Here is a 27,425-nt window from a genome sequence, read left to right as displayed (position 1 = left end):
CCACGTTTTTTGAATCAACAATTCATCCCAAATGCTCCAGAGAAAGTAGAAAACCCATCTGAGGAATATTTACACGTGGTCAGATATATCAAATCACAACTCACTTTTGTCTTTGTTTTTATGTGGAAACTCCTGAAAGTTACCCTTCTTGGATTCATCCTGTTTACTGTTGTCACGTGGACTGGTTTCTCTCTAGGGATGCTACACTACAGTCTCTTTTTACTATCATCCTAGAATTTTATTTTGCTTTCCCCTATGTTTGACTACCTATTTATGGAATGTCATATATTATTTTTTCTTTGTTTATGCCCATTTTTGATAAAAAAATTACCATTCAGTTGTTTCCTCAGTTTTTAGATCTTTTATGCCTTCAAAATGCTTTTATTCTCTCAGTTGATAGTTTTATGTTTAAAATTCTAGATTGAAAGTAATTTTCCAGTGAATTAATTCTCCATTGTTTTAAGATTTCAGTGTTGCTGCTAAGACAGCTACTGGCATTCCACTTAATTATACTTTGGCAAGTAACCTGTTTTGTTTTTTCCTGTAGGATTTAGGACGTTTCTATTTTCCTTAGTATCATTAATGAAATTTTACAGTGATATATGTTGTACAGTGGTTACTTCTGTAGTTTTTTTTATTCATTCTGGCTAATTTTCAAATGAATGCCCTCTAATTTTGAGAAAATTTACTGTATTACTTCCTTGGTAACTACCCCCCTTTACTTTTCTCTATAGTCTTTCTAGAACTCTTATTAGTGTGATATTATACCTGTTGAACTGATCTTTTAATTCTATTCTCTCCTATTTTCTACCTTATCCCCTGGTCTACTCAATGACTTTTTTGCCATTTTATTTTTAATGTCTAAGTTCTATTTCTTATTTTTTGATTATTACTTTTCCATGGTCTCTGTTCTTATTATATGAAAGGAATATTTTCTCATCTCTTTACATATTAGTTATAGGAATGCTGGCTTTATTTTCATTTTCTCCTCCTTGCATTTCTGCCTTTTACACGATTTTTCCTCTATTTGTTTTAGTTTCTAACTTTTTGTTGAAAGCTTTCTTCAAATGTCTCTTATTTGTCGGCTATTTGTTACTAATTACAAGCAAGGTTCTAAAACACTGACTTTAAGTTCTTTTGGGGAGGGAGGGGTAGGAGAGTCAGGCTGTTGATAGGTGGGTTCACTGTAGGAAGGATGGGGAGTAAGACTGTTTTTCACTGTGGTACCTTGAATGTTATGAGACCAGTATTTGTAGGTCTTTTCTCTAGAGCTGCTCATCTCACCCAGGGAAAAGTCTTTGATATCCTGACTGGATAATTACCTGATTATTCTAGGATGGAGGTGGGGTAAGAATACAGAACTTCAGTATTTACTATGCACAATTTCATTAAATTCCTTTTCCTCATTTGATCATTTCATCCTTCCTCTCTATTTTGTCTGTGTTTCTAAAGCCAGCACCTCTTATTTATTTCAATTTATCCAGAGAGAAAATTTCTAGTCTCTGTCAAGAATTTCCTCTTGCTATATGGGATGGGGAAGTAAGCATCTAGCTTATTTTTTAGACTCTCAATCAATCCTTCATTTCAAGCCTATCCTCTGCTTCACAGCCTCTAATTCCAGAGCCTTTCTCAGATTCTGAGGGGGTACACTAGTTGCTTCTTCCCAGTATCCACTTCAACCTCCCTTAAAGACACTTAGCTATCAACTCTCTCTACTATACTAAGCCAGCTGCCACGAGTCTACTCACTTTTCAACTTCCCAGACTTCACTGGTGTCTCCCATCCACTGTTACCTCCTTTCATGTTCACTATTACTACATGGTATTTGTTATGGTTTGGATGGAGTGTCCCCCAAAGTCATATGTATTAAAGGCTTGCTCACCAGCCTTGACACTACTGGAGGTGATGAAACTTCAAGGGCTAGGGACTAGGGGAAGAAAGCTGGTCACTGCGGGGTGTGCCCCTGAAGAGGATATTGGGACCCCAACCTTTCCTTTCTCTCTTTGCTTCTTAGCACTGTGAGGTGAGCTGCTTTGTTCTACTGTGCACTTTCTGCCATGATGTTCTGTCTCACTACAGGCACAAAGGCAACAGGGCTAAGTAACCATGAACCGAAACCTCTGAAACCATGAACGAAAATAAAACTTTCCAAAACTTTCCTCCTTTATCTTATTTACCGCAAGAACTGACAGTAAGCACATGTTCAATCTACCAATTCTAATCTGAAGCCCTATTAACCAGTTCTTAAAAACCACAAAAACTGCCACCAAAGATGAGTCTTTCTTGTAGCTTTTCTGATACCTTGCATGTGAGATATACTTGGTGTTTTAGTTACTTTTCTTTCATTGCTGAGACAAAATACCTGACACCAAAAATTGCAAGGGAAAAGGTTTATTTGGCTTACGGTGTGTAGAGGTTTCAGTCTATAATCAGCTGGCTCCAAAGCAGGGATGGCAAACAGGCACTGCAGAGGAGAAATAACATGGCATGAACAAGGCAGCAATGGCAACAAGAGATGTTACCAGCATCTTTCTGCCCCTTTTATCTTATTCAGGCTACTTAGGGCAGGTAGCACTCACACCCTTAATCCTAGGGCCTTTGAGCGTAGCATTGCATCATGAATCATTTCTGGCTTCACACTTTAGATCAAGCCTATGACCACATGAGGCTTTGGGGGGTAATCTAGCCCCAAACAATAACACTTGGGTAGCTAAAATACTTTCTCAATTATTTTACTCTATATTAAAATGTGAGAAAAGTCTTTTTAAATAACAAAAATATAATTCAAGAGAATCCTTTTCTGGATACACAAATAGTTTTAACCTATTCTCTTAAAACACGATAGGATTTATAACACTGGATTATAATTAAACAAAGCAAATATATATTTTTCATGAAATAAAGGTTTTTCATTGAATCCTTCTGTTACTTTGTATCTGCACTATGGTAACCTGAGCTGAACTGAAGGTATTTTGATAACTATCAGATATTTTGCAAAAATATCTGTCTACTGCACAAAACCATCATCAATACTGGAATTTTGGGTGTGCTGCCTGTAACAACAAACAAAAGAGGAAAGATGAGAACTTTTAAAAAACAATCAAGATGACAACTCTGTCATATTCAAAGGATCACAATCTTTTTACTTTCATTCAAAGGACACAAATCTAAAGACGATTAGCTGAAGAATTTTAATCTTTAAGTCTGAAAACCTACCACTTGTCCTAAAACACTAAATTCACAGCTATAAAAATTAAAAAAAATAAATTCCAAGAGTGGCTATATAATAAAACACTAATACTATACCCTTGATCTAGTCCCACTCAAAAGGAGTATTATTTTGGACCTACCAAAATTTAGTAAGTGTCTCCAGCTACTACTCATGACTCCCTTCTTCAGCCCCCACAGAAAAACCATTGAGTCATCTAACAGGAGAAAATATTCCCATGAGGAAAAAGCTGAATTGTCTAATTCTTGAGCTGGGTGATGGTTACATGGATGCTTATTTTTTATATCTTATTAAAGTTTTCATTTACATTGCAAAAGTTTAATGTATATTTGTTATATTTTACAATAAATTTCTTTTTAAAGTTAAAGAGAAACAGGTAAGGCAAAAATGTCACTTGTCAGGAAACACACTGCCTTCATCTCACTTTGCCAGAATTACTATACAATCTGACATGGATGAAGAAAAGTTGCTGTGATTTATTTTAAAAACCTAAAACAGTGTCCCACTAAACTTAAGTAGTTATATTTTTTGTTTTATTCAAAATATTTTATTTAAAATGAAAGTTCCTAAGCTTCACAGTTGAAATTGTATCCTATCCTATAATAATTAGTTAATAAGATTACAACCTGTGGGTTGAGAGTAAAGCTCAGTGGTAGAATGCTTGCCTAGCATGCATACTGAAAAAAGAAAAAGTAAAGATTACAAATGGTGACAGAATAGAATCAGCACTAAGCCTAAATGCTCTCAGTCTAGTTAGGGGCTTCTTAAACATTTTATAAGGAGAAAGAACTTTCTACTTCTCCGAAGTTCTGATTTTAAAGACAACATCTCAAAGCTGGTGGTCTTTGTCATACGTGTGAATTTCCTGAGATTCCCTGTGAGGAAGAAGAGATCCACTAAGTATGGCTGTGAAATGGAGAAACTAAGGTCCTATGCTCAAATTATTCTTGATCACTGCATTCATTTCTAGTTAACGTAATAACAGCACACCTGCTGCTTCACAGGTTAGTTTAACTCAGGTTATGAGTAGCCAATAATACTATGTTGAGGGAATCAACACCTCTGTCACTCAGGCTGTTTCCAAAGGAGGGTAATTTTCTACCCACTCCTGGTATCTCATCCTACACCACATTCTTCCCCACAGAAGTGAAGTAACTTATCTGTGTATCTGCCATGGACCTGTTTCATGGATCTCCGTTCCCAAATGGATGGAGCTTTTCTACCAATGATATTAAGCAGAGTTATTTGCCTTCTTTCTCTCTACCTAGCTAGTAAAAGACAGAAACCTGGGTAATTATTTTTGCTCTGCAGCCTCAAACTTCCTATCTAAAGTTTAGAATAGGGTGAGGTGGAATACACAAGGCCATTCAGGGCCTCAGATCAAGTTGTTTTCCAATCCAGCCTGCATCACTAAACTGTTTTTTTAATTGTTGCTTTTCATGGTTCCGCCTCAAAGATGCCATCATCTGCCTTTTAGTTTGATGTCCATGCACACAGACTCTATCCCACAGCTCTCCTCAGTTGATCTTTGTGCCTTCAAACATTGGTGTTCTAATTGTGGGAAAGTTGTAAGTTGAGGAAACTTTCTAAGATTTTGCTCATTGGATACCTTAATTATCTGTCCTCCCCTACAGGGCAAAGGACCCCAGTTTTTTCCAGTGCTAGCTGTGTCACATGTGTCTGTGGTCTTGAAGATATCTCACATTTCTAAAAAATGTTTAAAAGACTTTAGCACTTCCTCATCTTTTAAACAAAGGAACAGCTTCCTTATCTTTAAGGTACTTGCCAATTCTATGAACCAAATGGTCAAAAAAGAGTTAGTAAGTATATTCTATAATTTTAAAAATTGATATTCACACCAATGCAGGATCATTTTGATATTCTGCCCTATTCCTGAAGACCAATGACCTTCCACCTCAAATGGCCTCAGTCAACTTACCATTCTCAAGGTCAGCTACACTTTCAATTTTCATCACCACTTAGAACTGATCCCTCCATAATTATAAAATACTCTGAAAGATCCTCATGTTCTTCTCCATTACCCCCAGAACCTTTCTCCACATTCCCATTTATACTTTTCCTTCATTCTTGCTGAAAGAGCCACTACACATTCTAATTTCACATTCCCTGCTCATTCTCCCAAACTATCAACATTCTCATTTTATTTGCCTTCTATTAAACTGTGGGCCATAGTAGTCGGCAGTTTCAGTGATACCCACAACATCTCGACTTCCAATTTTCAGAGCTTTGTGGGGAAAAGTCACGAATACAGAAAGGATTTAAGATTTTCTACCAATTTGCCTATCTTCATCATCTTCATAGCTTCACTGCACACAGATTCATAGTTTTCCAACTCCCCTCCTCTATCCTTTTAAGTCACAGTCAACTTATTTTCAGCCAATCAAGAGGATACCAACTCATTTCATATGCAGCCACCACCAAGGTATCAACGTTTTATTTATTTTGCAGTACTGCGGATCAAACTCAGGACCTTGTGCTTGTCAGGCAGGCACAGTGCCACTGAGCTACATCCCTGGCCCTCAACATTCTTTTTAGAAGAGTTTTCTAAGAAAACTCAGATTTTTTTTTTTTGTCTTGCTCTATCTTCTCTTTCTCCATTCACATCACTTCTACACTTTTTTGTTGTACATCTATCTCATAGGTTTGGACAAATGTATAATAACATGTATCTACTATTACAGTCATACAAAGTATTTTCTATATTATTTTGCTTTCTTGTGCATATCAGTTGTTCCAGCACCACTCACTGAAAAGACTACCTTTTCTCCACTGTATTGCCTGTGTTCCTCTATCAAAAATCAGTTGATTCTCATTATGTGGCTCAGCTTCGGGTATCTCTATTCTGTTTCACTGATACACTTTTTTTCTCTTAAATTCTTTTATTGGTACATTTTAGGTACACAATCCATTTACATTTATCATTGGGTGTTTGTACCTGTACATGATGTATCTTGGTTCTTATTTTTTCCCCATTACCTGTGCACCCTTCACTCCCTCCACCCTTCCCTATTTACACAGACTTCGTTTCCATTTTTTTTTTCCTCATAATTTTTCCTTTCCCTTCTTTCCTTACCCCTTCCTCTCCCACCACCCCTACCCTTTTGGACTTTTTCTTCCTATTTCAAATTATCCATTATTTGTTTTAATCCTTTTAATCCTTAATTACACTTTCAGTTTCTCACACTAGAGAAACTATTCGGTATTTACGAATGTGTGTCCTATTTATTTCACTTAAGAGTAAGGCCTCGATATGCATCCATTTATAATAAATGTATAAAACCATGTATCTACTATTACAGTCACATAGAGTATTTTCTAGATTATTTTGCTTTCCTGTGGATATCCGGTTGTTCCAGCACCACTCACTGAAAAGACATTTTCTCCACTGTATTCTCTGTGTTCCTCTATCAAAAATCAGTTGATTATCATTATGTGGGTCAGTTTCTGGTATCTCTATGCTGTTTCACTGATATACTTTTTAAATTTTTTGCCAATATAACATTGCCTTGATACCTACATCTTTCTTAAAGTCAGGTATTGTAAATCTTACACCTTTGTTTGTTTTTTTGTTTTGTTTTGAAAAATAAATTTTATTGGCACACTTTTGATATACATAATGATCACATTCATCATAAGCTATTTGTATCTGTATATAACATATCTTAGATTCTTTTTTCTCATTCCTCTCTCCTCCCCTCAACCCTTATTCCCCTCATTTTCAAAAGCTTTGTTTCCATTTTTTCCTTATCTCTTTTTTTCTTTTCACTTCTTTCCCTCTCCCCTCCCTTGTTCCACTTCCCATTTGAACATTTTCTTCCTACTTCCCAATATCTATTAGACATTTTGGTCTTTATTTTCTTTCCATTTCTCACACAAGAGAAACAATGCAATATTTAAACGTGCGTCCAATTTATTTCACTTAAAAGTATGGTCTCAAGGTGCATCCATTTTCCTAGAAATGTCTCAAGTTTATCCTTCTTTATGGCAGAAAAACCACATCTTCTTTATCTATTCATCTGTTGATGGGCATTTAGGCTGTTTCCAAGATTTAGCAATTAGAAATTGTGCTAATATAAACATGGGTGTGCATATATCACTGTTGTATGATGCTTTTAATTCTGATAAGATACCAAGAGGGGTACTGAATAGTTGGGTCAAAGGGAACCTCTACTTTTAGTTTTTGAGAAATCTCCACACTGATTTCCACAGTGGTTGTACCAGTCTACACTCCCAACAACAGTGGAGAAGGGTTCCTTTTTTCCCCAACAGACTCATCAACATTTGTTATTGTTTGATTTCTTGATAATAGCCATTCTTTCTGGAGTGAGATGGAATCTCAGTGTTTTAAATTGCATTTCTTGTATGACCAATGATATTGAATATTTTTTCATATATTTATTTGCTGTTTCTACTTCTTCATCTGAGAAGTGTCTATTCATCTCAGATGCCCATTTTTCGATTAGGTATTGAAATTTTTTTTTTTTTGAGTTCTTCAAACATTCTAGATATTAGTCCTTTGAGACAAAGCTGGTAAAATTTTTTTCCCATTTTGTGAGTCGTCTCTTCACTCTGCTGATGACTTCTTTTGCTGTGCAAAAGCTTTTTAATATGATTAAGATCTCAGTTGTTGATTTTTTGTAGTATTTCCTGTGCAAGTGGGGTTTTGTTCAAAGTCTTCACCTGCAGCTATGTCTTTAAGAGTTTTACTTATTCTGTCTTTCAACAGATTTAGTGTTTCTGTTTTAATATTTAGATCTTTGATCCATTTTGATTTTAGCTTAGTTCATACTGAGAAATATGGGTCTAGTTTTAAACTTTGACATGTGGAAAGCCAGTTTTCCCAACACCATTTATTAAAGAAGCTATCTTTCTTCCAGTGAAGGTGTTTGGCACTTTTGTCAAGGATAAGGTGGCTGAGTGTGTTTGGAGTTGTTTCTGCATCTTCTAGTCTATTCCACTGATCCTCTGGTCAGGCTTCTTTTTTTTTTTTTTTTTTTTGCCAGTACCATGTTGTTTATATTACAGTAGCTTTGTTGTATAATTTCAAGTCAGGGATTGTGATGCCCCCTACCTTGCCTCTGTTGCCTAGGACTGCTTTTGCTATCCTAGGTCTCTTGTGATTTCAACTGAATTTCAGGATTGTTTTCTCTAATTCTGTGAGGTATGTGATTGGTATTTTTATTGGAATTGCATTAAATCTATATAACAGTTTTGGAAGTATGGCCATTTTTGGTATTTTGATCAGGATTGAATTAAATCTGTGTAACAACCACTACACTGGCTTTGCCTACCCAAGAACAAGGGATATCTTTCGATTTTCTGATGCCCTCTAGGCTCTTCTTTTTCAGAGTTCTGTAGTTTTCAACATAAAACTCCCTTCATTAGATTGATTCCTAAGTATTTCATTTTTCTTGATGCTATTGTGAAAGGTGATGTTTCCCTAATTTCTCTCTCAGTGAGTTTGTTATTTATTTTCTGGAACGCTATTGATTTTTGCATGTTAACTTTGTATCCTGCGATGCTACTGAACCTGGTTATTAAATCTAGGAGTCCTCTGAGGAACTTTTGGGGTCTTCTATGTAGAGTAGCATGTCATCTGCAAATAATACTTTACCTTCTTCCTTTCTTATCCTTATTCCTTTTATTTCTTTCTCTTGTCAATTGCTCAGGCTAATGTTTCCAGAACTATGTTGAACAAGAGTGGTGATAGTGGGCATCCTTATCTTGTTCCTGATTTTAGAGTGAAAGCTTTCAGTTTTTGATCATTTAGTATAATGTTGGCTTTTGGTTTGTAGTAGATGGCTTTTTAATTTTTTTGAGACAGGGTTTCATTATGTAGTTTAGGCTCACCTTAAACTCACTACATAGCCCAGGCTGGCCTCAAACTCGCAGCTATCCTCCTGTTTCAGCCTCCCAAGTGCTAGGATTACAGGTGTGCACCATCACATCTGGCCAATTTTGTCCATCTTCATTAATGTGTTAGCTATTCTGGGCCTTTTGGCTCTTTGTATAAACTTCAGAGTCAATCTGTCACTATCCTTAAATAACTTGTTAGAATTTTGATTGAAGTTGCACTAAATCTATAGATCAAGTTGGGAAGTCTTGATTTGAGTCTTCCTATCCATGAACATGGAATCTCTCTCCATGTGTTTAATTTGTCTTTGATTTCTTTCCTTGGAGTTTTAGTTTTCCTCATGTAGATCTTATATATATTTTGTTTAGTTTATATCTAACATTTCATTTCTTTTGGGGTGCTATTATAAACTGTATTGTGTTCTTAATTTCAAATTTTAATTATTCATTCCTGGTATATAGGAAAGCAATTGATTTCTGTATACAAGCCTCTATCTTTCAACTTTGTTATAAGTGTTTACTACTTCCAGGAGGTTTCATTGCTAATTCTTTCAGATTTGTATACATATATATATATATATATATATATATATATATGTGCAATATTTCAACAGAGTTTTATTTCTTCCCTCCTGATCAATATACCTTTTATTTTCTTTTGTTGTCTTACTGCCACGTTTTTCCACAAATACCTTCATCATGATCAGAGTGATCAAAAAATTTATTAAAAGGAGAGTCTCTTTTAGAATAAAAATGAGATTTGTCCAGATATTATCCCATAATTAAATTATGATAACAAGTGTAAACCAGAACTGTCCCGGGCAATCCAGATGTAAGGTCACTCTATCATGCTCCTCTCTCACCTACCTGAGAAGTGTATGGTGCATTAATTACCCTCTTACATCTTTGACCTCATTCCTTTCTCTCCACTGGTTGCTATTCTGCTCACAAACATTCCTAGGCCTTTCTTATAGTTTTGTTTTTACAAAGTTTCATCATTATCTCGAGTTATTGTCTTCCCCAGTTTCATAGTCTGAATAAACAGAGTTCACACTTGCTCTATTTTCTTTTCATTCAGGCAGCCTGCAGGGACTCAAATGACCTCTGTATCCATTGTCCAACTGACCTTGCTCCTCAAAGGCTACTGACAATGGTGTCATTGAGCATTTCCAAGTCTTCAATCTCAGCACCTCAACCTTATCAAGGTTCTCCAAATTCTCCTTCCTCACCTTTCTTTACTCTATCTTTTCCTTGTTCTCTTCCTGTTTCTTTCTTCTCAATATCTTGACTGTTTCCTTCTGCCTCCCTTTCAGCCCACATATTTCTCAATGCTCTGCCCTGTCCTTTTAGTCTTCTCACCCACACACCCTGACCATTCTCAGGTTTATCATCCTCCTCCTCCGTAAGGCTCTATTTCTATTTTTTAATGGGTCTCATTAATCTGGATAGTCCACAGGCACAAAAGAATCAACATATCCAAAATCACTTATAATAACCTCCATTAATTAGATGCATATTGACTGCTTAGCATGGCTTGCAGATGCTTTAGCAATGGCCCTCCTTCTATTTCAATTCCTGTCAATACCACCCTAGGTTACACAGCTTCTGCCTTTGATTATTCCCTCAACTCCCACATCCAATTAGCCAATAAACTGTGTTGCATTTACTTCTACAGCTCCCCTCTAATTTAGGTGTTCATTGCTTGTATTTTGGAGGCTATTTCAACAGTTTCCTAACTGAGGTTACTCAGGCTGACCCGGATACAGATTACTTTCAAAGCATAGCACATTCACGGCCTTATTCCCCCACTTACTGTATCTTTGATGGTTCTCAACAGTCTCCTTGGCCTACAGCTTTTAAAATGTTTCACAATGTGGCCCTAATCTTCCAATGCAGCTTTCTCTTCTATTAAACTCCCTTCAGCCTCCTCAACCTCCAGCTTAACCACATTTTTCTCCAATCTTGGATATGCTCATATATTCTTTCCTTCAAATTTTAGTACCAGCTGGTCTCCAAATCTCTGCCAGAAAAAGCCTTACCAATTCTTTAAGATCTTTTTCTAAAGTTCCTATTTAGGTTTTTCTCAATTTATCTGGGAATTCTCTGAGGTCACAAAGTATTTTCTTTGCACCTAACAGTTCTTCCATGTAATACAAATCTTTTATCTCTCTATGTGACTCTTAAGCCTTTCAAAGAAAGGATGTCTATGTCTGATTAAACCATGTATGCCTTGTACTGTTGTACAGTTAATAAGCCAAAGGCAAGAATATTCAGGTTAACCTTGTATCCACCATATAGCATAAAACAATAAGAATGTACTTAATTTTAACATCATCAAAGTTAATTAAAACAAATTCTTAGGAAAACTTAGAAACTAAGCATTTTGCAGTTCATTTTGTTAGATCAAAGATATAGGGATTTTTTAAAACTAAAATTGTGGAATTACACATTCTTAATTGGCTCCTAAAGGCATAGAATTGGACAAGACCTTGGAGATCATTTAATTCTCCTTCCCCCCATCTCAATCACCAATCCCACAGTTTAGACAATTGAAACTTTGAAAGATTAAATTGACTCCCATGGTTACAACAACATAATTACTCTCATGGGACTAAATCAGTAGTTGTAATCAATTACTAAGGGCCTCGGATACACCAGACCATTGATATATTATGCCAGTCTCACAACAGCCCTTCAAGGTTGGTGACAATGTCCTCTACTTTAGAGATGAGAGAATTTGCCAAAAGGTTAAGTAGCTTGATGTGGAGAGTAGAGCTTATTAGAGGCAGAGCTGAGTTTCAACTCAAATTCTGTCTGGGTATAAAGATAGGTTTTTCTATTTAATATTGTGGCAGATTCAAAATGTACTAGATGTTCTGACCCTTGTCTCCTACTATTTTTGTAAAGAATAATTAAGCCAACTAAGTGACTATGCATAATTACAATTTTTAAGCCAGTTTTTGAAATCTTGGAACCATGAAAATGTAACAGTAGCTTTATTACTATAAAAGTTAAAAGTTATTTACTACCAACATTCAGATTCTTTGTCCAAAAATACCTTTCTTGAATCTGGAAAAGAAAGTTTCCTGCTTTTCACTTCTTAAATATATCTGCAACTTAAAAATTCATTTGTGCAACTACATTCCGCAAGTATTTGTTTAGCCCCTAGATGTCCAAGGGATATAGGCGAATACAAAGCTAGATAAGACATGATTTTACTCTCCAAGAGTTTACAAGCAAGAGACAGATAATCTACGAACGACAGGAACCATTCCTCCCCACCCAACAGAGCTCAGGCTAATTTAGGGGCTTCCAACAACGTAAGGCCCAGAGTGTGAGTCAGGACTGGTTAGTTCTAATTTCAGCCCTGAGTCTTGAGCAAGTCATCTCACTGTGCCTTGGATTCCTCAGTAAATGGATGGTAAAAAGGAAAGAACTATGACAAATAATTTCAAGGTCTCTTTCGGCTGTAAAATTCTATCTTCTCAGCTCATTCTTGAGAATATGCATCTGAAAGTGATCACAGCTACTATTATGGAAAGGGAACTGGAACGTACCTGCTCTTCTTTAGCAATAACTTTGTGGAAGTACTGAGTTCTAGAAGCACTGCTACAAGTTGAAGCTGATTAATATATTTCCAAGGTTTGTCATGTGGAATAATACAAAGTTTATCAAAGTTAATCCTGTAAATGAGTGTTAAACACTACATTTAAATCCTTCCATTATTTATAACCTTAACTTAATGCCTTACTATTCATTTAAGATGTTTAAAACATAATTTTAAACAACTCCTTTACTCTTCTGTGGAATTATCGACAACAAATTTGGGTTAAAACTTATGCAGAATGAATTCTGTATTCATTTAGTTAAATGAATACTCCATATTAAGTGCCACTACTATAGCTTTCCCATACTGTAGCTAAATTTGAGGTTGGCTTACCAGTAATAAGAAGGGAGGAATATAGAAAGATAAGTATTTCAAACGAGAAGCATAGAGAATTTCACTCTGCTTGATTCTACCTCAATATCACTTTTTTCAACCAGCAGATATTTTTAATCATTCATGAAATTATACAGTAATGAATGAACTTTATCTTGACAAGGTGCCACAAACCTTTCCTTCTTCGTATTAAGCATCTTAGGATAGGATCCTTAAACCCAGACTGTGCTGCAAGCTAACAGCACACAGGAGAAAACAGGTAAATCAAAAGAAAATTAGAATTGTACCACCTTGGTGACTTGCCCACAAAAGGCACTGAATTTCAACTGTCAAAGATAGTCCTACCAAGAAAGCAGGGAAAGAGAATTTATTCATTTACTAGTCAACAAATACTGAGCGTCTAATACATCCCAAACATTGTTTAGATGTTAGGGTTACAGCAGTGAACAGGTGCTCCCCCAGCCACACTGGCGCCTACATTCTCATAGTAAGAGATCAGAAATTAAAGAATCCTAAGGAAAATAATGTCAAACAGCGATTAAATTTAATAAAGAAAATAAAATAGGACTTTGCGGTGGTTTCATGTAGGAAGGGTCAGGAGGTAAGTGTAAGATGATAAAGAAGGCCTGGATTGGGTAGATGCCATTTAAGGTGAGCCCTAAATGATGAGAAAGCTTTTTTCTTAATTGTAGAAGTGTGAGGTGGGGTGGCAATAAGTCAAGTTAGTGTTTAAGGGATGACAACTGTGGGAAAAAAGTGTATTTGTGAATGGCAAACTAGGTTCTTTTAGAATTAAGCAGGGGTGGGGGGCTGAACTTAATCTTTAAGACAGTATACTGAAGATGTTACTTGTTTTTCTTTTAAAATCGACTCACTTTTAAATTTTTGCTAATTACTTGATAGCTAGTTAAGTAGATGCAGCTACTAGAAAGATTCTTGCAGAGTCCAGTGCCTCCCTCGCTCCACACCATCCAAATTCTGAATAAGACAGGACCCAGTCTAGCAGCTAATCAGCGCTCCTCTACCGACTCATGAACGTAGCCAGGTGAAATCTTGCAACCCTTCCAAAAAACGCGAACCCAGCCCGGAGGAAAGTGGGGAATTTGACACCCTCAAAGTTAGCGTGGAGGGGGGGCGCCGCCCTTTGGCAATCACTTTCCCCCGCCTCTCCAGGCGTCATCACTGCAGAAAGGCCGCTCTTCGGGGTCAGAGGCACACGGCGAGTACGCGCGCCTGTGTGTACCCTTCATGAATCATCCAAGCTTAGTCCGCGGGCGATGATTCATTCACCGCCCTGGAGCTCACAGCCACCCGTTCGGGGCGTACTATGACGGCCGCACACGCAGCTTCCTTAATATTAAACAAATGTTTCAAAGTACAAACGCTCGGGGCCAGAACGTGTACACCCAGGGTAGGTGGCAGAAAGGAAACCACGTTTCGGCCGCTGCCCGAGTGCTCCCGGGGCGGGCGTCCCTGCACCCCACCCCGGCACGCGCGCGGGCTGCGCCCGCAGGGGGCACGGAGGCGTACAGGTGGGTACCCGCCCGGCTCCACAGCGACTGCTCCCTGCCCCTCGCAGAAGGCCGACGCGCGCTCGCTGATGCGCCTCCCGCTTGCCCCATTCCTCTCGGTGACATCTTATATAAGAACCCGAGCGAATCAAAACGGAAGCAGTGCGCGCTACCAAGGCCCGTCCCCCGGCCGGGGCAGATGCTCCCGCTCCCAGCCCACGGCCTCCGAACTAGGCGCCGCGGACGCAGGGCTCCCGGGCGGGGGAAGGGCCTGAGCGCCGCCTCGGATCGTCCCTCCTCCGCGAGGGCGCTGCTGTCGCCGGTCCCTGTCAGGAAGCCGCGAGCGTCACAAACTGCGTCAGCGTCTTCCAACACATTTCATGGTTTCCCTCCAGCCCCGGAGCCACCGCTCCGGTGTCCCGGCCGCTGGCAGGCGCCCCGTGGGGAGGAGAAAGTTCCTCGGGGCCCTCCCCGCGCCCGGCCCCGCCGCGCCTCCGGCCCCTCTCCGCGCGCCTCGCGCCCCGCCGCGCAGCCCACCAGCCTCGCCGGTGGCAGGTCGGGCAACTTGGGTCCCGGCGCCGCGCCACACAGCCCACTCCCGACAGCCTGGTTCGCGCGGCGCCCCTGGCCACCTCCCCACCCCGGCCCAAAGGAAAACAGCCACGCCAGAAACTTCCCCGGGCCGCGCCGAACGGGGAAGCCGCCTGGGTCCCCTCGCATCGCTCTTACCTTGCTCTCGAGAGGCCACGATCCGGGCGGGGCGCGTGCTCCGCGAGTGCGCGCGCGTGGGGCGGTAGGTGAAGGAGCCAGCGCCGGCGGGGACGGGGCGGGGCGGGGCGCCGGGGGTGCGAGCGGCGCGGGGCTGGGGGCTGGGCCGGCGCAGCGGGCGGGCGAGAAGAGCGCGGAGCCGGAGGCAGCGACGGCGACGGGAGCAGGGCAAGCGCGCCAAGGGGGCGGAGGAGTTGCCGTGGGTTTGTTTACGCATTGCTGCCCGGTCGGGGCACAGCCCGCACTCCCTGATTGGACACAAACTGGGGCACATCCTCTTGCCGCCGCCCCCCAGGTCTCCTTTAGCCGCCGCCGCGCAGCTCCCGGAGCGCCTGCCGGGCATGGCCCTCGGCGGTGTCCAGGCCTGGAGGGGACGAGCGCGATGGCCGTCCAGGGCCGGCGTGGAGCCAAGCGTTCGCCCAAGGCTCTCGGTCGCCAACCTGTAGTGGCCTGACCTTGGCAAGGAGAAACTCGAAACTTCTCAGGCTGAAGACTTTTTATCCAGATGCAAAAAGGGGCACCTCTGTACCTCTGCACCTCTGCCCTCCTTCCCCCTCGGCTAGCACTCAGAGCTTGTCCTTGGATGGTTAAGCTGCTCAAATGTCACTGCCCCTTTGGAGATGGTCAAGTCGAAGCTTCCTATAAAAGCTGCCCGGTTTCAGCTTCTCTCCTTCTAATCCAACCTCCCCATAGCAGTCGAAGTTGCCCTACCAGAATTACCTTGCCTCTCTGATGCTCAAGATCCTCCGATGACTCTCCAAGGCCTTTCACCCTCCACTGCCCGGCTACCACCCCAAATCCTCTGTCTAAACACAGCATTCTCCAATGCCTCTTTCGCGCCCTCCATTTGAATTGTGTTCTGTCCTCTGCTGGAAAACCTCAAAGCTCCTTCCACTGTCAAATTCTCCTAGATTTAGCTCCTCTACCATTTTTGATGCAGCCTTCCGGACTCCAGTAGCAGAATCCCCCTTGTGGCTGGCCCCAGTCTTACTTGGGGATCAGTTATGTGCCTATGCTTTGCCCCTGGTGTTAACAGGGATCTGGTGTCCAAAAAAAAAAAAAAAAAAAAAAAAAAAAAAAAAAATCAGTTAACTCTTTTGGGCCGGGGATTTAGCTCAGTGGTTCCACCGCCTGCCTCGCAAGCGCAAGGTCCAGAGTTCGATTCCCGGTACCAAAATCAATCAATCAATCAATCAATCAGTTAACAGGGATCTGGTGATGGAAGAAATGAAAGCTGTAAGTATTAGACTGTATTGTCTGTGTCTGCAGCTCTACTGGGACTGGAAAAGTTCTAGTCTTTATTAAGTGAGCTTCCTGATAGATCACAAACCTCATCTTGCCCAAAGCAAGCACTTTCAAACACTGAGTGTGCCCTCCATTTTTCCTATGTCTTTCTACTCTCCACCACGCCTAACAACGTGCCTGTATACTTACAATGGGCCCTCAACCCTTGGATGAATAAAACTGAATTCTGCAGGGATACTCTTTGAGCCAAGGTTCATGATCAAAGTGAATAAGTCATGGAGGAATAAACATTCATATAGTCATTTTATAGATAATTATGTAGGCTAAGAGCTTCCCCCAAGTCCTACAGCCAGTGTGGATTTGTCACTGATCAAAGACTGCTTCTCATCTGTTTTCCGGATGGAACCTCATCCTTCTTGATGCCTGTGGTGGCTGGATTTCCTTCTCTAAATGTGCTGCTTATGGTCCCACTGAGAGCATATTTGGACTCTAGAGGTGAATCCAAGTGAAATAAAGTTTTCTTTCCAAGATAATTCAATAGTGATAATTTAATGCATCAGACTAATTCCAAAAAGTGTTGAAAGAACTGAAAGTGCAACCAAGGGAGGGTGAAGCAGTCTTGAGATTAGCAACTAACTGCTGGGAGCATCTCCTCTCCTAGAACTTGAGGGACAAAGTGAGGAGGCTGCCAGAAACTTCAAAGCCTTGTCCAGGAGGGTTTGAAGACATGAGGGAAGTGCAGTTACTGCTGGATATGCCTTCCAGAGGGTGGGGTTGGGGTGTGTGTATGTGTGGGGGTATTTCCTGGCTACCCCCTTCCTCTCACCATCCAGGGCCAACCAGAGGTAGAAAAGCAGAAGCCAGAGGACAGAATGACCCAGGCAGGTCAGAGCAGGAAAGGCAAATGGATCTAAGAGTACAGTGGCAAGTGAATGGTGTCCTGGGCTTGTGTGCAGCACCTGCTTGCCTCTGGGACTCTTCCAGGGTGAATTCTGAATTCTGCAGTAGAGCCAAACATTTTTTTCCTGATTCCCACAACCCCCTTTCTCTTTCTTTTCCCTTGTATCTTTTTACTTCCATTCTCCTTTCTCTTCTCCACCATGACTTTTTTACATTTTCTTTTTCTCTCTCCTCCTCTCTGGCTCTTATTTTTCTCTTTGTGTTCCCATCCATCTCCCTCTGACTTGTCTTTTCTCTACAGAGTCTCTTCTCACCCCTGTTACTTTGTCAGGAAGCTGAGTAAGATGCACCCTTCTTCAGCATGAAGGATATGCCCAGGTTTCCTATCAAAGAAATTAGATTAGGAACAATCATTATGTTACCCTTCCAGATACTGTGTTAAATATTTTGCATACATTGTCTAATTTAGTCTTCATTTTGCACCTCTTATCTGGGGGCCATTGGATATAATTTGGTGGCTTCAATCTTGCCTAACATAAAAGTTTGGTTTGTGGTTGTCAGCAGTAACAGAACTGCCGACAGTTCTCTTACTGTTGTGCTTCCCTCTACCCTTTCTTATTTTTCTACATCTTTTCCTTTCATTAGATACTTCTTCTAAATCCTAAACTCCAACAGTCTGATACAGCCCTATTCTCAGTCTCCAAAGATCAATAATAACTACATGGAGGAGGTAGCATCTCAGCAGGCTTTTGAAGGATGGTTCTTTAAAAGAGTACTAATCCCACAAGAACTCTATCTGTGCTCATGACCTTATCACTTTCCAATGTCTTGCATGGGAGTTAGGAGTTCAAAGGATGGAATTTGAAGGGTCAAGAAGATTTAGGCTATTATAAACATGTAGCACAGTCCTTGGCATATTCAGTACTCAGTAAATAAATGTAGCCAAATATTAATATTATTTCCTATGGCCATCCACCTACTGAATAGCACAGGCAAATCAGATCTCTCAAGTTTCTAAGCCCTAACTGAGCATTTTTTGCATTATTTGAAGTTATGTCTTATGGTGTACGTTTAATGCCATCTGTGAAAATATGGTTTTCCTCTGGTTTGCTGTTTAAAGAAGTTCTCAGTTATCTTTTTAGCTCCAATTCCTGTACATTTCCTGCTTCCTGCTCCTGCCAGGTTGGGTTTCCCCCACCACTCTCAGCAATGTTAGCATACTGTAAAGTTCCAGGGGGAGGTGGGGAGAATGGAAAATTAGCCTTATTCATGCTAGACAAGTGCTCCCCTGATCTTGTTTCTTGTATAATATAGCCACAGAAAACTAATGAACACCCTTTTATCTCTAAGTTTTATTTCATACCTGAATGCTATTTTTTGCACAACTTCATACTTGATCTTTACTTGTTGAGTATTATAGAATATTGTATTCACAATGAGTTACTTGTATAAAATATAATAAAATTCCTCCAATGAAATGTTAAAAGCAGTAGTAGTTAGGTTGGCTGTATTGTTCAGAGGTAGAATAAGGTGCTGAGCATGTGGAATCCTTGGGTTCCATCCCCAACAACACCTGCCAAAGGGGGTGGGGGGCATAGAGAAAGCATATTTCTTAGATTTTGTTGTGTTTCTATCTAAAAGTGTAATTATTTAATTTAAAGATCTCCTCCCCTTTAGACTTTTCAGTTTCAGTTGCTTAAGTCACAACTTGAAACCAGTGGTTTTAGGAAGGCCAACATTGGGGAGGCAGTGCTGGGGGTCAAATGCAAAGCTTTGGGCATGCTGGAAGAAGGTAAACTTTTAATGTGTAGTCATTGAGTGACTTAAACTAAAGTTTTTCAAAATTAGAACTTGTCATTGGTGTCCAGTCAACCATATAGCTTATAAATTCTGATATAGTAACATTTTACTAATTGAAGTTTCAAAGGACCAAAAATAAAAAAAAATTCTTTGAACTAAAGAAATTTAAATTATCTGCTATTTTGCAGCCTACAGAAAGTCAAACCTATTAGCCTAAATTTTAGCAGATTTGTAAGGGCACTCACTGACATCAAGAAAAGTCTTTAAGATGTCTAATCCATTACCAAAATTGTAATGGAGCTAGGTGTGGTGACACACACCGGTAATTCCAGCACTTGGGAAGCTGAGGCAGGAAGATCTGTCACAAGTTTAAGGCCAGCCTGAACTACATAGAGAGTTCAAGGCCAGCCTGAAACTGACTATATAGCTTGACTCTGTCTCAAAACAACAACAACAACAACAACAAAGTGAGTATGCATGTGTAACTATATTATGATGTCTTGAACTCTGTTGGGAAAGATACCTGGAAGAGGGATAGCTGGGTCAAATGTAATTTCTAGTTTTAGTTTTTTGAGGAATCTTCATACTGATTTCCAGAGTGGTGGTTCTAGTTTACATTCTCACCAACAAAGTAGAGGGTTTCTTTTCCCCTACAGCCTAACCAGCAGTTATTATTTGATTTCTTGACGATAGCCATTCTTTCTGGGGTAAGATGAAATCTCAGTGTTATTTTAATTTACATTTCTCTAATGGCCAGCAATTTTGAACATTTTTTCATGTATGTATTGGCCATTTGTACTTTTTCTGTGAAGTGTCTATTCATTTCACTTGATGAAGAAAATGTGGTATTTACACACAATGGAGTACTATTGTGCCACAACGAAAGATACACTTGTGTACTTTGTAGGGAAATAGGTGCACTTTGAGATCATACTGTTAAGTGAAATAAATCAGACACACAAATTTAAATATCACATGGTTTCTCTTATATGGGAAACCCAAAATATAAATAAAGAACAAAATAAAAGATAGATAACAGGAAGTAGGGAGATAGATCTTTCTCAAATAGGAAGAGGAATCAAGAGATTTGGGGAAAGCTCTGCTTCCTTCCTGCTTTGCCATGGACTGTTGCTCCTCTGTGATGCCCCTTGGCTATGCCATTCTGCCTTGGAGCCAGCCAACTATTGCCTGAAATCTCTACAAACTGAGCTGAAAAAACCTTTCCTGCTTTAACTTGCAGGTACAGGCATTGTGTCTCAGTGGCAAGAAAAGTAACTAAGACAGAACACTGCAGGTGAGAGAAGCTGAGCCGGTCCCAGCACCCGGAAGGAAGCTCCCCTGCCACCATCCCATGCTCCTAGGGCAGAGAAGCTGAGCCGTGCGGGCACCAGAAGCACACCCCTCCCCTGCCCATGGAAATGAGAAGACATGTAAACAAGCCTCTAAAACAGACTTCTGGATCACCTACAGCAACCCCAAAGGGAAATGAGATGGAACAGTCTGACACTCAACCACCTGGACTCTCTGAACTGGCAACAAAAGAGGATCTGGGAAAAATGAAATCAGAAATAATTACTCAGATAATGGCAAAGATTGTGCTCATGGTGCAAGACATGATTAATAAATCTAGAGAGGACACAGATAAAAACATAGAGGATCTGAGGAACATGATGGAATCCCAACATAGGAAACAAATGGAATCCATAAAACAGATGCAAACAGATTTCCAGCAGTTTAAAAACTCCATCGAAAGTCTGTGCAGCAGAATGAACCAATATGAGGATAGAATTTCACATATAGAAGATAAGATTGCAATTAGTGACCAGGAAAAGAAAAATTGCTTTAAAACTGTAAGGGAACACGAGAAATCAATCCAGCAGCTGCTAGACGATGCAAAGAAGAATAACATAAGACTGATTGGAGTCAATGAAGAAAGAGGAGAGAGTGCAGATGACATAAAAAAACTGTTCACAGAAGTGATGGCAGAAAACTTCCCAAGCAGGGGAAAAGAACTTGACATACAGATAAGTGAGGCATATAGGACTCCAGCTGGCCTTGATTAAAAAAAAATCTACAAATAGGCATATAATAGTTAGGATTCCAGAAATCCAACAGAAGAACAAAATTCTACAAGCAGTTAGAGAAAAGAAACAAATCACATACAAAGGAAAGCCCATCAGAATCACAGCGGACTTCTCAATGCAAACCCTCAAGGCAAGAAGGGCTTGGAGTGATGCATTTCAAGCCCTAAAGGAAAACAGCCTCCAACCCAGATTGATGTGCCCTGTAAAACTGTCTTTCAAAGTTGATGGAGAAATAAGATACTTTCATGATAAAGAGCACCTCAGGAACTTCATGAATACCAAACCAGCACTCCAAAAAATTTTGGTCAATACTCTAGGAAAAGACAATGAGTATCACAACCCCAGGAAACCCAGCAGAATGAATCCATTGGGTGTGACAAATTAAACGCAAAGGGGGAGAATCCAACAAAAAGAAAAAGTCATGACAAGGCTTTTAAAACTTTTAACTTCATCTCCCTAATGAGTGTATAATTCAATCTTGTTATTGTACTGATTAGTATTTTTCTGATTCTAGAGTTGCACACCATTCCTTGAGCTATACTGGCTATTTATCAACTTCTTATGTCTACATTTTAATTGGGTTGTCTATTAATGAGCTCTAAGAATTCTTTATATAGTCTGCTCATAGGTTATACGCATTGTAAATATGGTCTGTTTAAGGACTACTTTTCATTTTAATGGTGTCATTTAAAGTTCTAAATTTTGATGGAATCTCATTTATCAATTTTTTTCTTTTATACATCATGTCTTTTGTATCCTCGGTAGTTCTTGCCTACCCTAAATTCATAAACATTTTCCCTTATAATTTCTTCTTGAAGTTTTATGCTTTTAGGCTTTCATATTTAGGTTCATAGATCCCTTCTAGTTATTTTCATGTATGGAAAAAAAGGGTTGAGGTTAATTTTTTATATACAGATACCAGATGTTCTAGTGCCATTTGCTGAAAACACTATCTCTTCCTCGGCTCTTGAATTGAGTTTATATTCTATAAAATGCTAATGTTAAGTAATTTCAAAACTCAGTGGACCATATATGTGTGGTTCTATTTCTAGATTCTCTGTTTTATTCCAATGATCTATATGTCTTTCCTTACATCAACACTGCCTTGATTACTATAGCTTTAGAAGAAGTCTTAAAATTAAGTACTAAACGTCTTCCAACACTGTTTTTGATTTGTTTGTTTGTTTGTTGTTTGTTGTTTTTTGCTTTTTAACTTTTCTAGGTCTTTTGTACTCCTACATAACTTTTAAATTTCAATATCCAATTTTTCATTTATAGCAAGTATACATAGACCTGAATTTTTATATATACCTTGTGTTTTCTAATCCTGCTAAATTCAAATACAAGTTCTAGGGGGTCCTAGAGATTTCTTAGTATTTTCTCTGTAGATGATCATTTCATCTACATATAAAGATTTTGCTTCTACCTTGCCAATCCTATCCTAATCATGTCATTTTATTGCCAGACTATTTTGGTGGGGCCTAGGTTTCAAAGTTTAATGGACAGAGAAAGAGTAAGCATATCTGCCCTTGTTCCCCACCTTAAGGAGAAAGCATTGTATCTTCTCCATTTATATAAGGCATTCTCACTGGAAGTATGGAGTACATGTTTTTAATCTGTTGAGAAGGTTCTGTTCTACTTCTAGTCTCCTGATAGCTTTTACCATGAACAGCTGTAGAATTTAGTCCAATACTTTTTCTCCAACTAGTGGCAGGATCATATAGCTTTTTCCTTTCCTCTGTTCAAATGATGACTTTTGAGGGGTGGATCTTCCAATGCTGAACCAACACTGCCATCCCTATAACAAAACCACTTTCTACCTACTGCCAAATCTGACTTCTGTTTGTTTTGTTAAACGAATTTCTATCTATGTGCATACTTTTTTCTTCTATTATCTTTATCCAGTTTTAGTATTAGCACAATGTTGAGTTCCTAAAATGAGGGGAGAGGTGTTCCTGCTTTTTTTCTTCTTTAAATGTTTGATATAATTTATCAGTTAAAATGTATATGAGCCTGCTGTTGTCATATAGGTAGATTTTCAAGCTAGGAATATACTTTCTTTAATAGGTGCTATTCAGATTTTATATTTCCCTCAGAGTTAGTTTCATTAATTTGTCTTCCAAGGTACTTCTTAGAAGTTGTCAAATTTATTTCAAAAAAGATTTTTGTAATATGCTTTCTATATCCTTTTAAATTCTGTAAAATCTGTGATAATGTCTCCTAGATCTTGATATCATAATTTCAAAAATGTATAATTGATATTATGTAATAGGAAGAAAAGTCTAAAGGAGCAGGGGAAGTGGGAGTGGTAGGGGAAAGGAAAAAAAGGAAAAGAAAAACTATGAGAAAAGGAAAAAAATGGGAACAATATCTTTGCAAATAGGGAAGGGTGGAAGGGGTGAAGGGAGGGCAGGAGAATGGGGAAAAAAAATAACCAAGAGACTCATGTAATGGTACAAGATCCCAATGATGAATGTAACTGTATTTTATACCAAAAATGTAGCAATAAACTTAATGGCGGGAAAAAAAGAGATTTGGGGGAAGGGAGAGGAAGAGAAGAGGATGAAAAGGGAATTAAGTTGTATTATGTAAATGTACCAACTCCTCACAAGGAATGTAAACATTATGTACTGAAAATATACTAATAAAAAATAAAAAAGAAATCTAGAAAAAAATAAAATTACAGACCAAAAAACAAAATTGTGATGGAAGCCAAAAATTTTCTTTTTCCCTCTGCCTTTTTTTTCTTAGTCCTTGGTCCCACTTTTCAAAACTCACCCAGCCCCATCATCTGTACGCAGACTACTCTCTCTGGACTATAAGTACCTTAAGGCAATGAACCACAGCTTGACTTATATCTCTAGAACCTAACTCAATGTCTAGGGCCAAACAGATGTCCCTGTGGTGTTAATTGACTTATGCAATACCATTCATGGAGAAGGAATCCCTGCCTCTTCAAATCTGTCTCCTCTGTAGACTGTAGCTAGTTATCATCCTACCATACTAATTCACCAGAAAGCATGACAACAGCTGAATGGAAAATAAGTGTGCATTTTACAATACAAAGGACATTCGAAGAAACTTATTTTAATAGCCTAAATTCAAGCAATAATTTATGAGGGTGAGGAAGACATGTTTTGAACAACTGGACTTTTCCAACACCTTCATATCATGCCACACAAACTGAAGCTTGACTCTCCTATTAATAAAGGCTCTTTGACTTTTGGTGTTACATATTTTCTTTTGATTGTTTACATTAGTTTGACCTTGATTCTATGTGTAGTTGTATTAATTATTCTACTTAATTTACTTTTTAAAGGCACAATTTTCCTTAACCTTAAATGTCAATAATTGTCCCATTTTTCTCTTTTATTTTTTATTTTTAAAATTTTATTTATTTATTTATTTTTTTGGTACCAGGGATCGAACTCGGGTCCTTGCGCTTGTGCAGCAGGCAGAGAAACTGCTGAGCTAAATCCCCGGCCCCCATTTTTCTCTTTTATATCAAAGCTAGACTTATAACCCAATGCTTTGATCACTCAATGCCACTTTAATCCCTGGAGTCTATTTCTGTGTCCTCTACTTCCTTTACATGCTTTTTCTAGGAATGTGGAAGTAATCCAAAAGATTCATTCTAGATTGTATCTTTATTTTGTACAAGAGGAAACCAAGGCACAGAAATGCCTTGGGGCAGAATCTTGAGTTCCAAAACCACTTATCTTATGCTCTATTCACTTTCCATGTGTCTTTGAAACACATCTAATGGTATACACTCCTTTGCCAACTCCCCTCCTAACTTCTCTATATTTGCTGATCACCACCAACCATTCCATCAGGCCTTTTGGATTAAAATGGGTAATCTTGGACTCCTTCTTTTTAGGCCTTCACTTCCATTTCAGTTTGTCTCTCTTATTGGTCTTTTTAGTCTGGACTGTCTCATAATATAGTGCATTTATACTTTATAACTATGTTGCTACAATAAGTTGCTAATAGTTTCACCGTCTTAAACTTTTCTCTTACAGAGAGCCTAGCAGAATCATTTTAATACAACTCAACTATTTATAGTTATAATAAAATAGTGCTATTTTGCCATATATAATCAATTCAACATCCATTTAGACTATTAATAAAACATGAGTTTTTTATTGTCAAGTTTTATTAATTCTGAAATATTTACTAGTAACTAGCTGTGTGACTTGGCACATCTAACTTCTATGAACTGCAGATCCTCAGTATGTTAACTGATGGTATTATTCACCTATGTGCCTAACTCATAAAGTATTTGAGAATTAATGGGATAATAAATGTAAAGTGATTAATAATTGTTATAATAGCTAATAATATTTACTGAGGCCTTACTATAGACCAAGCATTATTGTGAGCTCTTCAAATGAATTATATCAATCCTATAACATAAATACCATTATTATTCTTAGATAAGAAAACTCAGGTTTATAAGAATCAAGAAACTTACCCAAGGTCAAACAGCTAAGAAGTGGCTGAACCAAGGTGCAAAAACTCTGCAAACCTGTATGCCACAGTCTGATTCATAGACAGAAGCTAGTAAATGAGCTATTTTCCTATCGTTTATTATCATTATTATTACCTTAAAGGAGGAAAACTCCTTTCCTCTGTTTTCTTTTCAGATTTCTTTCTGAAATTCAGTCTTAACACCACTTTAGAAAAAGATGGCTAATTCTTTATAAATAAATGTGCTGGAAACCACTTGTTTCTACTTCCTAAAAAGAGGCAGGACTTTTCCACTGTTTGGGCGCCATAATCACCTTGGTCTTCATCATCACTCTTTTGCTTTTCATAATACAGTATTTTTAATAAAGTGGGAATTATATAGACAATCCCTGATCCACATATGGTTCATAATGACAGGCCAAATATTTACTTTCTGATTATCTCTCACAGTTTCTTTAGGACTTTCTCATGGATAAGACTAGAAAATTCTGTGTGTTTATCCCTCTTTTTTCTTCTACTTCAGAAGACGGTTTAGGAAAAGAAATCTGTCCATTGCCTTACCAGAAAACAATTCTTTTGGCCTCTACTATAGTATTTTATTACTTTCTCTTAGGGTATGTTTTGCACCATGATCAACAAATGATCTGATTTAACTGTCTTCTGCTCTTTGATTATGCTAAGAATAAAAAAATATGTTGTTTTTGGTTTTGAAATTCTTTCCAGGTGTTCCATGAATTCTTCTTTGGCCCATTATATTTCTGCATGGTACGTGACACACCATGCCTTCTCTGGTACTTCCCTGCTTCCCTCAAGTGTGTGTGTGTTTCCCCCTAAGGATCTGGTTATTTATGTTTGAACATCTGGTCTTTTTTATTCATAGCAAAAATTGGCCTTGGCCTTCTAATAATGAGGTTTTTATAGGTCCTAGAATCATAAAATGTTAAAGCCGGAAGGACTTTTGTAGATAACAGAGGCCAACAGTTTCCTTTTATAGTAAGAACCAAAACCCAGAAAATCTAAGTGTCACAAGCAAAGTTACACAACTTATGATGGGAGAAAGCTAGAACCAGTCCTGAAACTCCTTCGTTTGTTTCTTATGACTTGAATAGGATACCTGGAAATTACAATATGAAGAATTCAAGTATTCTTTCTCCCTAAGGGTTTAAGTTTTCACATTAGTAGTTTTTAAAAATACATTTCCAGGAGGAATAGAGGAATAGGGGTCCCATGATCGAAAATTTTCCGGTGTAAGAGGACATGAGTTACACAGATAGAACTGTGTCCCTTAGTGATTATCTTTTTTTTCCCAGTTATACTTTGTATAGTGCATTGTGTACAATAAATGCTCAAATTGTTTTTTACGATGATAATTAATGACAACTAGGTCTCATATTTCTCTGTTCTCTATCATGTCCTACTCTTTTGTTCTCTGTAGTCTCAGCTATTTCCAGGTTTCAAGTCTTCTGGAAGACTAGTTTCAAGTTTTTCATGAGGATATGAGGTGGATGTATCAGTAGCTACTTTCCGTAGTAATGATGATGATGATAACTTTAAATGGTTGGTGATCTGCCTCCCAAGTACATATACATATTTTGAGACTTTTC

General features: G+C 38.7%; 2 protein-coding genes across 10 annotated transcripts in view; one reads left to right on the top strand and one right to left on the bottom strand.

The window, feature by feature from the left end:
• Nucleotides 1–15,398, bottom strand: part of Pcgf5 (polycomb group ring finger 5) — a 126,300-nt gene extending 110,902 nt beyond the window's left edge. For 8 of the 9 annotated variants that reach the window (XM_087184901.1, XM_087184902.1, XM_021253034.2 and 5 more), the window contains exons 1-2: nucleotides 15,284–15,398; nucleotides 2,405–2,464 (exon numbers count right to left, since the gene is read on the bottom strand). The gene's annotated coding sequence lies outside the window, so the exon portion shown is untranslated. The remainder of the gene's footprint in view (nucleotides 1–2,404; nucleotides 2,465–15,283) is intronic. The other variant, XM_013069846.3, reaches the window with a different exon arrangement.
• LOC147825651 (uncharacterized) lies at nucleotides 14,263–24,892 on the top strand. The gene is made up of 2 exons (XM_087184895.1): nucleotides 14,263–15,347; nucleotides 20,508–24,892. The coding sequence occupies exons 1-2, from the start codon at nucleotides 14,409–14,411 to the stop codon at nucleotides 20,544–20,546; spliced, it is 978 nt and encodes a 325-aa protein (XP_087041021.1). The 5' UTR covers nucleotides 14,263–14,408; the 3' UTR covers nucleotides 20,547–24,892.
• The last annotated feature ends 2,533 nt before the right edge of the window (nucleotides 24,893–27,425 follow it).

This window comes from Heterocephalus glaber, unplaced genomic scaffold, assembly GCF_053883595.1.
Source record: "Heterocephalus glaber isolate CG9 unplaced genomic scaffold, H.glaber_assembly_v1.0 deba00001497, whole genome shotgun sequence".
Taxonomy (NCBI): Eukaryota; Metazoa; Chordata; class Mammalia; order Rodentia; family Bathyergidae; genus Heterocephalus; species Heterocephalus glaber.
This window is presented reverse-complemented; position numbering and strand designations above follow the sequence as displayed.